At 41.2% G+C, this 13664-nt stretch overlaps 1 protein-coding gene across 4 annotated transcripts in view; it reads right to left on the minus strand.

The window, feature by feature from the left end:
• Positions 1 to 13664, minus strand: part of KCTD3 (potassium channel tetramerization domain containing 3) — a 57213-nt gene that overhangs the window by 37086 nt on the left and 6463 nt on the right. For all 4 annotated transcript variants that reach the window (XM_030557507.1, XM_030557509.1, XM_030557506.1 and 1 more), the window contains exons 2-6: positions 10188 to 10241; positions 6758 to 6803; positions 2245 to 2318; positions 1571 to 1629; positions 1249 to 1329 (exon numbers count right to left, since the gene is read on the minus strand). In XM_030557507.1, coding sequence (XP_030413367.1) covers positions 1249 to 1329; positions 1571 to 1629; positions 2245 to 2318; positions 6758 to 6803; positions 10188 to 10241 — 314 coding nt within the window. The remainder of the gene's footprint in view (positions 1 to 1248; positions 1330 to 1570; positions 1630 to 2244; positions 2319 to 6757; positions 6804 to 10187; positions 10242 to 13664) is intronic.

Here is a 13664-nt window from a genome sequence, read left to right on the forward strand (position 1 = left end):
TACCACCTTCCTACTACATAAATAGATGACAATGATTTGGATGTGTATGTGCATATTTATTTGTTTTTCCTAAAGTTAACTAAGTATTTTAGGAAAAATTGTCAGAGCAGCCACCAGCAAGAGTCAGTGACCACACTCCAAGACTGCCAAAAAAATCTGTTGCGAGAACCCCTTCTTTTTGGCATTGGCTTGAGATGGCCTTATGCTAGGTACTGCTGTCAGCAAAAGGCTAATTTTCCAATTTGTAATTAGGACTCAAGGCACCAGCTGTGCTGTTCAGACCATTGTTGTTGATCTTGGAATGAACCTTCATTTCTTAATATGGCACATTCATGTAATTTTTCAAAACAAGTCAGTTTGCATTGAAAATCATCTTCCTCCATGGAGAGATGAAAAAATATGAATCACCTACCTGTACGGGAAATGGTTTCAGGTTAGAAACACCTACCGCACTTATATTGCAAAAGGAAATCGCTTGTGTAGCCTACTCTCAATTCCACTTTGTTCTTCATTAATCCATTGTGTTTCCCAGCCACTTAACCTGCACTATTACATAATGCATACAGAAGACTAGCAATACAAACATACACCAAATTCAAGAATGAAAGGATGTACACAATATTGCACCAAGTATTAAAGCTTACCCTCTTAAGCCGTGTCTGCACTGGCAGAGTGATAGGTTCCATGCCTCAGCAAAGGAGCAGGCTCATCCACACCATGGTGTGCAGCTACATGTGGCTGCCTCCCCACTACCAGAGCCTTCCCCTGCAGCGGGGAAACCCACCTGCCTGGCCCAGGGGGTGTGCTGGGGCTGGAGCCACATCGCCCACTAGGCACTCTGGGGCCGGGGCACATGGGGACGGAAGGGTAGGGGTGAGGCCTCGGACAGTTCACCTGCCACCCATGGGGAAAAGGCTTAGGCAGTGAGATGCTGTACTGCTAAAAACAGCAGCGTAGAAAGGGGAGGCACTGCTTGAGTGTGTGGAGAGCTGTGTAGGGTATATACTCCAATGCTCTGGCATGTCTTTACTCCATATGCCTAAGCAGTGCCTCACCATCTACACTGTTATTTTTACCCATGCTACAGGGGTGTATGTATGCAATAGGCTGCTCTAAGTGTAGACATAATCTTAAAATTAAAACCTTTATCATTAATAGTAGAAGATGACAGATTACATAACTATCCAGTGTAAAGATCAATGGTTGGAAGTAGTATATGAAGTACACAGTCAAAGAATATAGAAGTACCTGGTGGAGGCAGGTAGCCATGAAAAAGGACACTGCCACATGATGAGCGTTCCAGCTCTTCACATAAGAGTAGTCTTCTTACTAAACAAAATATATATTAACATCAAAAGCAAAGAACTTCAATTAAGTTTTATTTTCTCAAGCTTCATTTAAAGAGATTGATGAGATTTTAAAAATATCTACTTGAATATTGTCAACTTCAGCATAGATAAGTTCAGCAGTCTTCTGGCTCATAATTGTCCCAAATCTTGGAATCATGAGTAGATTATTATTATGGCAACACAACCATTAGGAACCACATAATTTTAATGCAAACATTTACCTAAAGGAGTGATTCCATAAAATTCAGCTTCATGCCTGAGAACATTAATACTCACTCCCCTGGAAAAAACAAACAAACAAACAAACACAAGAACAAAGGAAAGCAATGCCTCGAAATCACTTTTTTTTCCCCCCTTTGAAAAAAGAAGATTGATTTTTTTTAAACTAGGTATTATATCTTGGAGGATCATAAAGTAAAAACTAGAAGTGTGAGTTCACACAATAAATATCAGACCTGAACCTCCTTATTTTTATAACTGAACACAACATTTCCACCTCAGAGCTGGACTCAGTCTTTAGCAGGAGATACAGTAATCTTTATGGGTACAGATCACTCCATTAAAGTTAAAAATACAGAAAAACCCACAACAAAAGATTTGATTGAGAAACGTATTGTACTAAAATGGTTTAAATATATGAAATTGTATTCAACTGAAGTTTAATAAATTCTGTCCATTCTGTCACCTGCATGAAACATGGAATTAAGGAAATAGGACCTGAGTCCACAGATTAGACCGTGCCAGTGAGAGACTTAGAAAGTACCAGTCAGATCCCACAGTCACAGAACATCTGATTGATCAGTGGAATTAGAAAACTCCTATCAAAAAGGATTTTAAAATTTCCACCCATGTGAACTGTACTGAGAGGATTTTTAGAAGAATTAGAACTTCTTACCGTAAGTCCAGCTCCTTTGTACGAAGAAAATTTAAAATGGGTGCAAATGCCGCTGGATCTCTATCAATAAATATCTACAAATAAAGATAGTTAATTTATTCTTTTTTGCATTAAGAGTTTGCTTTTGACTAACAACTATATTATCATTCTTTTGAGGTGCCCATCAGTTTCATGTCCCATAATCAGGGCCGGCACTTCCATTGAGGCGAACTAGGCAATCGCCTAGGGCGCCAGGATTTTCGGGGGGCGGCATTTTGCCAGGGGGGGCGGCAGGCGGCTCCGGTGGACCTGCCGCAGTCGTGCCTGTGGAGGATCCGTTGGTCTGTGGCTCTGGTGGAGCTGCCGCAGGCATGCCTGTGGACGGTCCGCTGGTCCCGCGCAGCTCCAGTGGACCTCCCACAGGCACGGCTGTGGCAGCTCCACTGGAGCCACGGACCAATGGACTCTCCGCAGAATTGGCTGCGGCAGCTCCACTGGAGCCGCGGGAGCGGCACGCGGGGTGGCGAAACGGCCGTGCGCCTAGGGCACGAAAAACTCTAGCACCGGTCCTGCCCATAATGATATGTGGTAGTTGACCATGTGAGGCACTCAACTCATAAGATTTAGCCCAGAATGTTTAGATACAAACAAAACAAGAAGTTTCTGCCCTGTGTCTATACAGCAATTAAAAACCCATAGCTGGCCTCTTCCAGCAGACTGGGGCTCGGACTGCAGGGCTTTTTAATTGCAGGGTAGAGTTCTGGGCGCAAACTGAATCCTGAGGACCCTCCCACCTCACAGGTCCTAGAGCGTGGGCTGCAGCCTGAGCCCAGAAGTCTACCCTGAAATTAAACAGCCTTGCAGCCCAAGCCAGCTGATTTGTGCCACCTGCAACTGTCTCACTGCAGTGTAAACATATCCATAGAGTATACACTGCAGCCCTGACTCTTAAACACACACCCCAACCCTACTGCAAACAGAGTTTTTACCTGGAAAAGGAAGTCCACTAGGGACTTTGCTATTGATTTTATGTGGAAGGGACTCAGATACTAAGGAGATGAACAGCAGTATAAACCTCTACAATAGATTTAAATTTTTCAAGTCTATCTCAAAAGACTGAAATTTTGCTTGACTCTGTGATGAACAAGCAAAACATAATTAATTATCGTCATCACAAATGTCATTTCAAGGTCAAGAACAGTTTGTGTGCTTGGGCTAGTATACTTTTTTTTTTTAAAAAAGTATAAGCCTCCCCTTCCATTATTGATATGATTGTAGTTCACAAGTTTGATTAAAAGAAAAAAGTTTATTTGTAAATGGAGTAAGTATCACATATTATGCACTAAGAACAGGAGTACTTGTGGCACCTTAGAGACTAACAAATTTATTTGAGCATAAGCTTTTGTGGGCTAACACCCACTTCATCGGAGGCATGCAGTGGAAAATACAGTAGGAAGGTATATATCCAGCAGTTGACAAGAAAGTCTGAGGAAGGGATGGGTCATACACAAAGTAAAACTATTTCCCCATGTTTATTTTTCCTCACTATGGTTCCTCATATCTTCTTGTCAACTGCTGGAAATGGGGCATGTTGATTACCTCTACAAAAAGTTTTTTTTCTCTCCTGCTGGTAATAGCTCACCTTAACTGATCACTCTCCTTATAGTGTATACGGTAACACCCATTGTTTCATGTTCTCTGTGTATATAAATATCTTCCTACTGTATTTTCCACTACGTGCATCCGATGAAGTGGGTGTTAGCCCACGAAAGCTTATGCTCAAATAAATTTGTTAGTCTCTAAGGTGCCACAAGTACTCCTGTTCTTTTTGCGGATACAGATTAACACGGCTGCTACTCTGAAACCTGACATTATGCACTGCAGATGCAAAGGACTGTTAAAGTTACTTTGCAAAGTTGTTTGTTGATATTACATTTAGCAATAGTTTTCAATGTCATGCGCAGGCTCAACTGTTAAAAGAGACCAGATGGATAAGGTAATATCTTTTATTGGACCAACTTCTGTTCATGAGACAAGCTTCCAAGCCATGATTTTTAGTGTCTAGCAGAATAATAAATTTAAGCTTCGAGGCTCACTTGAAAATGCTGTGCAGGTTTCCTTTGAGGATGAAGAATGATAGGTCAGATATACATTGATTGCTTTGTGAAAAATGTTCACCAACAGAGACACTGGATATAAGTTTTATTACAATAATCTATAACCCACTAATCCCCTCTTTTTGTCCCATGACTGCAGAGGTATTAATGATCCACTCAACTGGGAATGGTCCCTTACAATATGTGCTAACTACTTACATTAAATAATCTGTTCCACTCTGCATTTTGCTGTGATGCTGGGAGTAACTTTCCCACACTTGAAGAAGAGTGTTATGTGGCTTGGAAGCTTGTCTCTCTCACCAACAGAAGTTGGTCCAATAAAAGGTATTACCTCACCCATCTTGTTTCTCTAATATCCTGGAATTGACACGGCTACATCCACACTGCACACAAGGCTGAATTTTGTAAATTAGGAATATATTTTCTGATTATGGCTCCCTCAGTTTAAAAGTATTAGTTTTTAACAATGAGCAATTAGCAAGTTTAAACCATTTGTTTCTGAGTATGTAAAGGGAGATGTAAAGAAACATTGGTGTAGCAATATACACATTCCTTTATCTTCCTTTTTTATCCATATTAGAATGGAAACAAGGACCATGAAAAGAAAGTAGGCAAGAGGATCTCTTTCCTCCTGTTGTTTGTTGATCTTCATTCAAATGGTCACACCTGCAAAACTTTACTTCACCTACCTAGACATACCCTATTTCCCCTCAAATCTAAAAGCCTTACTTTCTTTCAAATCTATGCTATCTTGCAGGGCAGTTAATACTTCCAAAACTTGTGTTTCCCATACTGGAAACCTGAACAATTTAACTGATAGTGTTTGAAGTAAAAAAAGATGCCCATACAAAAAGAAAAAGCACAGAACTATGCTTGCTCTGGGCATTCATTATGAAGCCATTCATTATGCATCCTGTTCTGAAAGTTCACTGTGAGGTTCCTTCATGATGTATGAAATATCCTATTCAGTTTATATGGGTAACATTTTCAAATGTACCTAAGTCATATAGGGTCAAAGGGACTTAGAAGTCTGTGCCCCATTGACTCCTAAATGACTTGAGCACTTCTGAAAATGTTACCATTAGCTTTTTAATTAAAATTGACTTTTTTGGGTCTTCTGGTGGTGGTCATTTGATGGAAAAATGACACTGGCATACAGGGGGCTGTGAGTGTAATATAATATCTCATTGAAAGATGACAGAGCCAGAAAGAGTTCATTAACTCACAGACTGACCTGACCCATGGCTGAACTTTAGAGACTGGTTAGGAAGATAGTAAATGAATAGAGGTTTGAAATGCAGGCCTGCATTGTTAAGAGACAGAAGGGAAGCTGTTTGCTCAGTTTTGTGATGTAAGCAAACAAGTCGTGTCTATTGCTATAGCTCTAATTCAAAGATCAAAAAAAGGAGTATTAGTATTTAGGAAGACACTTGAGGGAAATTGTATTATTGTCTATATGTCTCTTTGAAGATTGTGGTAACCTGTATCTGAACTGTTTAATGGATAAATTATCCTGTGCTAATTGCCATGAGATGTTTGGAAGAAGGAAAGTTAAGCCTACTGTTTTCTCAGGCCAAAAGGCTGCAGGAAATGTATAAAAACCCTGGGACATGATCCTTCTTCATCTCAGATCTGCTTTGGTTTCAAGAGGGGGAAACCTTAAGCCATAATAAGGATTGAGATCCCCAGTCACTGACTGGAGTCACCCTGAATATGGACATTGGACTATAACCTATGGACTATTTCTAAAAGGACTTTTGGCAACTACAAAAACTCATCTCTGCTATGTACCTGAACCTCAAGTCTGTATATATACATATATATTGATCTTTTAACCAACACTCACTCTTTTCTAATAAATTTTAATTAATAGATAAGAATTGGCTATAAGCATGTATTTTGGGTCAGATTTAAGTTAGCATTTGACCTGGGTCTGGGGCTTGGTCCTTTGGGATCAGGAGAACCTTTTCTTTTATATGAGGAGATAAGATTTTCAGCAATCGTCGTCATATCTGACATGTTGTGTCTGGATGGAGGCCTAAGGCTGGGCATTTTAAGGGGACTGCACTGTCTGGACTTCTGAGTAACCAGTGAGGTATTATAAAAGCTGTTTTGTGCTGGCTTGGTAAATCTAAGTGTTGGAATATCCACCAGCTTCTGGGGTTTGTCTGCCCCATTCTGTTTGCAGTTCACCCTAATTGAGTAACCTCAGCTGGCTCCCACGGGCAGCATCATCACAGAGGGTCAGATGTTAGTCTGCTGTATTTACTGTATCTATAGAACTGATCTATGTATCAATAATACCCTGTCATTTTAGAACTATTAGTATGAGCTTCAGTATAGAAGTTACTTCAGCTAAACCGATCCAATTTGGAAATAAGTATTCATTCTTATAAATTATCAGTAGCATTACTCACAGCACCAGTTTCATCTTTAAGTGTTGAAATTCTTCCACTCAGTAAACTGAAAAGCATAAAATATTTGTTTGAGTTATTATGCAGTCTAGAAGGAGAGAGCATTAAACATGTTGTAGTAAGATGAGGCCTTGAAACATAAACTCTTGTGTCAGAGGCCCAGTCTGAGGCCTGAAGCCTGAACCAAAGTACTTCCAGGGACTGCTAAGCAAAAGCTGGGCTGTGAACCAGAGGTAGGCCCCAGATGGCAAGAAGAGGGCTGCTAGAAGGTGCATCCACACAAGTGCTAATAAGAGGAACGTGTGCCAAGATGGCACCAGAACACTCCACAGAGATAATGAGGAACAGGCAGGTACATCTTAAAGACAGCGTCAAAAAAACAGAACGATGGATAGATCTGTCTGAAACAACATGATCAAAGGAGGAGACAGCCCCCAATAAGTCACGGGGCTGTACCTCAATACATCAGTAGGGATGAGTAAACTGTCCTGTAACTGTATAAAAGTAGGTCCCAGACAGCACATCTTTGTCTGGCCTAGGAAGCAGTGGAAAGTCCCGCCACTGACTAAGCCAGTCCATTGCTGGGAGCACAAATTCGTCGTATGTTTTGTAGAATCTATGGAAAACTATTACTGTGCTTCGTTTGACAATAAACCTGGCTCGGGTTCCTTCATATCTTACTAGAGTGTGGTCTTTGGGGGTTCTCTCGGGGTTTGCTGTGTCAGCTATCTGCGCAGAACTGGGGCAGCACACAAAGGGAACACTCACACAGCCAACTGTTATAATCATCGAACAAGAGCACAGCACCACATCGGTAGCTACTGACAACACACATGCAGAAATATTCTAACACTCCATTATACAAATAACCCAACTGTATTTCCATGACTCAAAGTTAGAAATCCCCTAATAACTGAGCAAGTGTCAAGCTCCAAATCTTCCAGGCAGTATGACTCCATGAATTCTTCATGATCTCTGGAAGGAAATTAATGAAAAACTCATCCAGACACCTTTTTGTTGGAGCTCTGATTTATACTCCAATGTTATTGTACTAGCGTAAAAATTAGCTATCTGCTGAGATCCTTTAGCATGGAAGATAGAGAGTTGCAGGACAGGAAGGGGGTTGGTTCCCTGTGCTGCCTCCTCCTCCGTATTGCATAGAACAGGAGGACATCTCCCTGGAACTCCATTTACTTCACGGTTTCAGCGTAGCTGCCAGAGATATTGCTGCCCAGCAACCTCATTCACTAGGATTCTTCTTTCATCCTCTTCAAACATGAAAGGCAGAAAGCCATGGTGATGTGAAAATTCCACCATCGCTTATCTCCCTCTGTGAAGATACCAGCTGCCAGGGATAGGAACTTGGAGTTCTGACAGCCTGTTGGTAAGTGAAGGCATGGTGGATTAGCCACTGGGCTGACGGGGCCTGTGCTCAGGGGCCCTGGCCAACCGGGGCTCTGGAAAAAATCTGCCCCTGGATAGTGGAAGCCAGGAGCCCCACCTTGCCAGGCGGGAGGGAGACACCCCCATGCCCTGCCCCATGGTAGCAGCATCAGGCAGGTGGGGTGGGGGATCCTTCCCCAGAAGCCCAAGCCCAATCCCGTTCCCCGGCAGAAACTGCAGGACAGGGGAAGCCTCTCTCCCTCCCCCCTCAGCAGAAGCCACAGGACAGGGAAAGTCCCCCATAGCAGACCCCATCCCCAACAGAAGCCAGTGCTTCCCACTCATCCCCCCGGCAGAAGCCACGGGGTGACAGGGGAAGCCCGCGCATCCAATCCCGCCCTCCGGCAGAAGCGCTGGGCAGGTAGGGTGCGACAAGCCCCTGTGTCCCAACTCTGATCCCCCCCAGAAACACAGGGGAAGCTCCAGCACCCAGCCCCCCACTGTGGCCCTGGGACTGGAGGAGCTCTCACTCCCCACTGCGCCCTGCAGTGCAGGGGACAGAGTTTCTCTGGTCTTGGGGTCACAGGGGCAGAGAAAAGTGGGCAGAAAGGAGCAAAAGACGTTGCAAGGCTGCAGTGGGAGGCAGAATAGGTGGGACCCTGGGTGGAACAGAGGTGGGCAGAAAGGTGTGGGGCTGTGGACAGGGCCACAGGCAGAAGAGGTGGAACGGGGGCTGACTGAAGGCAAAGGAGTGGGGAAGGTCCCCCCCACCTGCTCTGGCCCAGGGCCCCAGGAAACCTTAATCTGCATGTGCTTGAAGGGTAGTTGAGGAAAGAGTGTAGCTGGAAGAAACCATGATTTTTCCTAAAAATAATGATGAAAAGCCCAGTATATTTGGGAGGGTTAGAAGTGACTGACAAGCTTCTTTATTGTTCTGATTTGGAAGGCTACTTCCTGTAAAGAGCAAGAAATACTATTTTTTAAAAGATAACATATTGAAAATTCTCTCACATATGAAGACAAAAGAATTTAAATATCTAACTTCTAACTCTCCTAAAGGAGTAGCACGGTGTACAAAATAATGTATGTCATGGAGAAGGTAAATACAGTGCTCCTATTTATCCCTCTCATGATACAAGCACAAGCAGACATTTAAAATGAAATTTGAAAGGCAATGCATTTCAAAGCAATAGAAGGATTTTTAACAATGCATAATTAATATGTGGAACTTATTGCTACTAGATATCATTTTAAGGCCAAGGGCTTGCTAGGAGTCAAAATAGTGAGACATGAGAATATCCACAGTTTCATTAGATAGGATAAAATAATTTTTATAGAGGATAATAAACCCTCACATTCAATAAGCTAACAACTGACTCATTGGAGAAGGATGGAGACAGAAAAACTGATCATATGGACAGTTTATTCCTTCCTCCCGACCTGGCAATATTTTTATATGCTATGAGTAGACCAAAAAAAAAAAGAAAGAGGGGAAAAAATGTGTGTCAAATTCATAATGGGGAAACTCTTACAATTTTAATTACAGAAGCATACTGTGCAACAGCAGTGGAGAAGGTGGATACTGCTGATCTAATGCAGGTCTGGCTCAGCTTCACCCACACACTGACCCTCCCACCCACAGCATGAGTATCTCAGGAAGATGAATGATCCCTTCACCATTCCATCCTCCTCCTTTGCTCTGCCTCAACATTGACAGCAGGAGGGAGTTGTAACTGAGGCCTTGTCTACACTGGCGCTTTACAGCGCTGCAACTTTCTCACTCATGGATGCGAAAAAACACCCCCTTGAACACAGCAAGTCACAGCACTGTAAAGCGCCAGTGTAAACAGTGCTCCAATGCTGGAAGCGCGGCTCCCAGCGCTGGCGGCACGACCACACTCGCACATCAAAGCGCTGCCACAGGAGGTGCAATTGTAGCCATACCCTTATGTTTTTTTCTGTAACCAAACTCTCAGAGTGGTAATGATATAAAATGCTTTTTAAATGTTTATTAATTCTACTTAGTAAAATATGTAAATATTTGAAATACCTGGAAAAAAAGGAGTCTGGAATCCACATTAGTGTTTGTCTTGAGGTGCTGAACCTGTAAGATCAAAAATTAAAAGAAAAAAAAAATCAAGCATTGCACATACAGAGTATCAAGTTGAGTTTTTGGTTTTTTCAAGACTGCTTAAAAGAAGGCTTAGAGTACGTTACACTGCAAAAAAAGACCCAGGGCAGTAAGTCTCAGCACCCAGGTCCACTAATTTGGGGTCAAGGCTCATGCAATGGGGCTAAAAACAGCAGTATAGATATTTGGGTTTAGGTTGGAGCCTGGGTTCTGAAACCCAGCAAGGGGAGTGGATCTCAGCCTGAAAGTCCACACTGCAGTCAAGCCAGGATTATAAATTAGGGATGCATCACTTGAAAGTAACAGAGGAGGAGAAGGACCTCGGAATATTGGTTGATCATAGGATGACTATGAGCCACCAATGTGATACAGCCATTAAAATAGCTAATGCAGTTTTAGGATGCATCAGGCGAGGTATTTCCAATAAAGATAAGGAGGTATCATTATACAAGGCACCGGTGAGACCTCATCTGGAATATTGTGTGCAGTTCTGGTCTCCGATGTTTAAGAAGGATGAATTCAAATGGAACAGGTACAGAGAAGGGCTACTAGGATGATCCGAGAAATGGAAAATCTGTCTTATGAAAGGAGACTCAAAGAGCTTGGCTTGTTTAGCCTAACCAAAAGAAGGCTGAGGGGAGATATGATTGCTCTTTATAAATATATCAGAGGGATAAATATCAGGGAGGGAGAGGAATTATTTAAGCTTTGTACCAATGTGGACACAGGAACAAATGGATATAAACTGGACATTAGGAAGTTTAGACTTGAAATTAGTCCAAGGTTTCTAACCATTAGAGAAGGGAAGTTCTGGAACAGCCTTCCAAGGGGAGTAGTGGGGACAAAAGACATATCTGGCTTCAAGACTAAGCTTGATAAGTTTATGGAGGGGACGGTATGATAGGATAGACTAATTTGGGCAATTAATTGATCTTTGATTATTAGCAGGTAAATATGCCCAGTGGTCTGTTATGGGATGTTAGACGGGGTGGGATCTGAGTTACTACAGAGAATTCTTTCCTGGGTGCTGGCTGGTGAGTCTTGCCCACATGCTCAGGGTTTAGCTGATCGCCATATTTGGGGTCGGGAAGGAATTTTCCTCCAGGGCAGATTGGCAGAGACCCTGGAGGTTTTTAGCTTTCCTCTGCAGCATGGGCACAGGTCACTTGCTGGAGGATTCTCTGCACCTTGAGGTCTTTAAACCACAATTTGAGGACTTCAATAACTCAGACATAAGTTAGGAGTTTGTTACAGGAGTGGGTGGGTGAGATTCTGTGGCCTGCATTGTGCAGAAGGTCAGACTAAGGTCAGAAGGGACCATTATGATCATCTAAAGTCTATAAGTCTATCAACAAAACTGCAGATGTGCAAACACTGAAATGCTCCTCCCACTGATTTAACTCTCTGGCTATGCTGACATAATAAAACCACCTCAAAGAGAGGCAAAGAACTTTTTGCGACATAGTTAGAACAACAGTGTAATTAAAGAGGCTTATGATTCTCGACATAACTTAAGTTGACTTAACTCTGTAGTGTAGATATGACCTTAGTACTCTTAACATCTGTGTGTTTACACAGATTGACTTGCAATTTGTTATGCTTTGTGGGAGTGTAGGGTAGAGTTAATTATCCAAACGTGGGAACATTTGGGCAAGGGGTTCCTAAAATACAGCCTCCACTAAGAAAAAAAAAAAACACAAAAAAACCAGCAACACTGATTCATCTAAAGCATGCAATTCCAATAATCTCCTCTAAATGGCTCCAGAATTGAGGAATCTTTGAAGACAACATCATTAAGTGAAGCTATTGTAGACAGGAAGGGGCTGAACAGAGGAAATTTGAGGGTAAAGTTCCAAAATGCTTTATACAATAAATGGATACATTTCATGATGTCTCTAAAGAACAAGTATTTTATGAATTCATCCTTTTTCTAGCTTTGCTTCATATTTTCAGTGCCTACATTTCCTATTTATTGAAGGAAAATATTACTTTCTACCACTGCAAAAAGTAGAAGCACAAAGATCATATAAAAAACTCCTCTGTACTATAAACAGTGAAGACTGTGTGTAGTCATTCAGTGGTTCAATGCAAGCATGACAATGACAAATCTGAACAAAGAAATCTAGTGTTGGCACTGAACATGAACAACATGCAAAACAAGAATTTCTGTTTTTTGTTTTTTTTTCCTGGAAGGAAAATGAACTAAAGCCTTTTGTCACTTGTGCTACTGAGAGTTTAAGGAGATTTTCTGTAACTTTTCAGCTGTTGGTTTTGTAAATCTTCCTTTACCATCAGGAATATACTGTAATTCAATTTTTCCCTCTTAAATAAAATATCTACATACCATAATTAAGTATGCATATAAAATTCAGAATAAGAAACAATTTTTCCTAATTTGCCGTAGCCAAAGAAAACAGTGATTTAAACTACAATACAGTAAATAGTCATTTGTCAATCTTGAAACCTTTGAAAATTCTTTAAATATATTCTTTAAACATCCAAAATTTCAGTTATTTAAAGCTTCCCCAATTGTCCAAATATATCCTTAGAATAATTAGGTAAACATCACTGTTATTTACAGCACTTTATCTCAAAATAGGAGTAACTCAATTTTGAAATGATACAAAACATTACCTTAGCTATGCCCTGGGAACTTTTTCCAAAGCCAAGAGCTTATGACCAACATTCACTGGTATATTTCAATGTCCTATAAACATCTAATACAGAAAAGCCTAATTACCAATGACTTTCTATGAGACTTTGGATCCTAAATCAGTCAAGGCATGCTTTGCTCAGCATTGCAATGCCTAAGTACCTTCAAGAATGTGGGCCCTAAGCAATAATGGCCTATTTTTCACTAGGATATATATGTGCTCAGAAATCCTGAAAAATCAAGTCATTTATGGAGGAGACCAACTTTAAGCACCCACGTGTAAAAAAAAAAAAAAAAAAAAAGTGTTAGAAGAATAAATCAGAAAACTAAAAACTGAGAGAAAACAAAAAACCTGCTGGCTAATTCTCCATGAGTAAATCCAAGTGAGAAAATCATATGCAAGACAGACAATAGCACTTTGAAACAGTATATCATTATAAGAAAGCAAGGATACAGTCCTTATTTCACGATAGCACAATTTACTACACAGGTTGGGAAAAGAGTGTCTGTACATCTGGGTATAGTGTTTAGATTATCCACAAATGCAAAGTTTGTTTTTAAAGTCATATGATACATACAGTACATAATCAGCAATAACCCACATTTAGATGAATAGATTTAACAATATAGTTTAGATATTAGAATCCAAATACTCATGTACATCACTCAAAAATTTGTAGACACATTTGGTTGTGAAAGCAAAATATATCAATGAATGAAGATTGTCCCTCAGTAACTGAGAA

This window comes from Gopherus evgoodei, chromosome 3, assembly GCF_007399415.2.
Source record: "Gopherus evgoodei ecotype Sinaloan lineage chromosome 3, rGopEvg1_v1.p, whole genome shotgun sequence".
In the NCBI taxonomy this organism is placed as follows: Eukaryota; Metazoa; Chordata; order Testudines; family Testudinidae; genus Gopherus; species Gopherus evgoodei.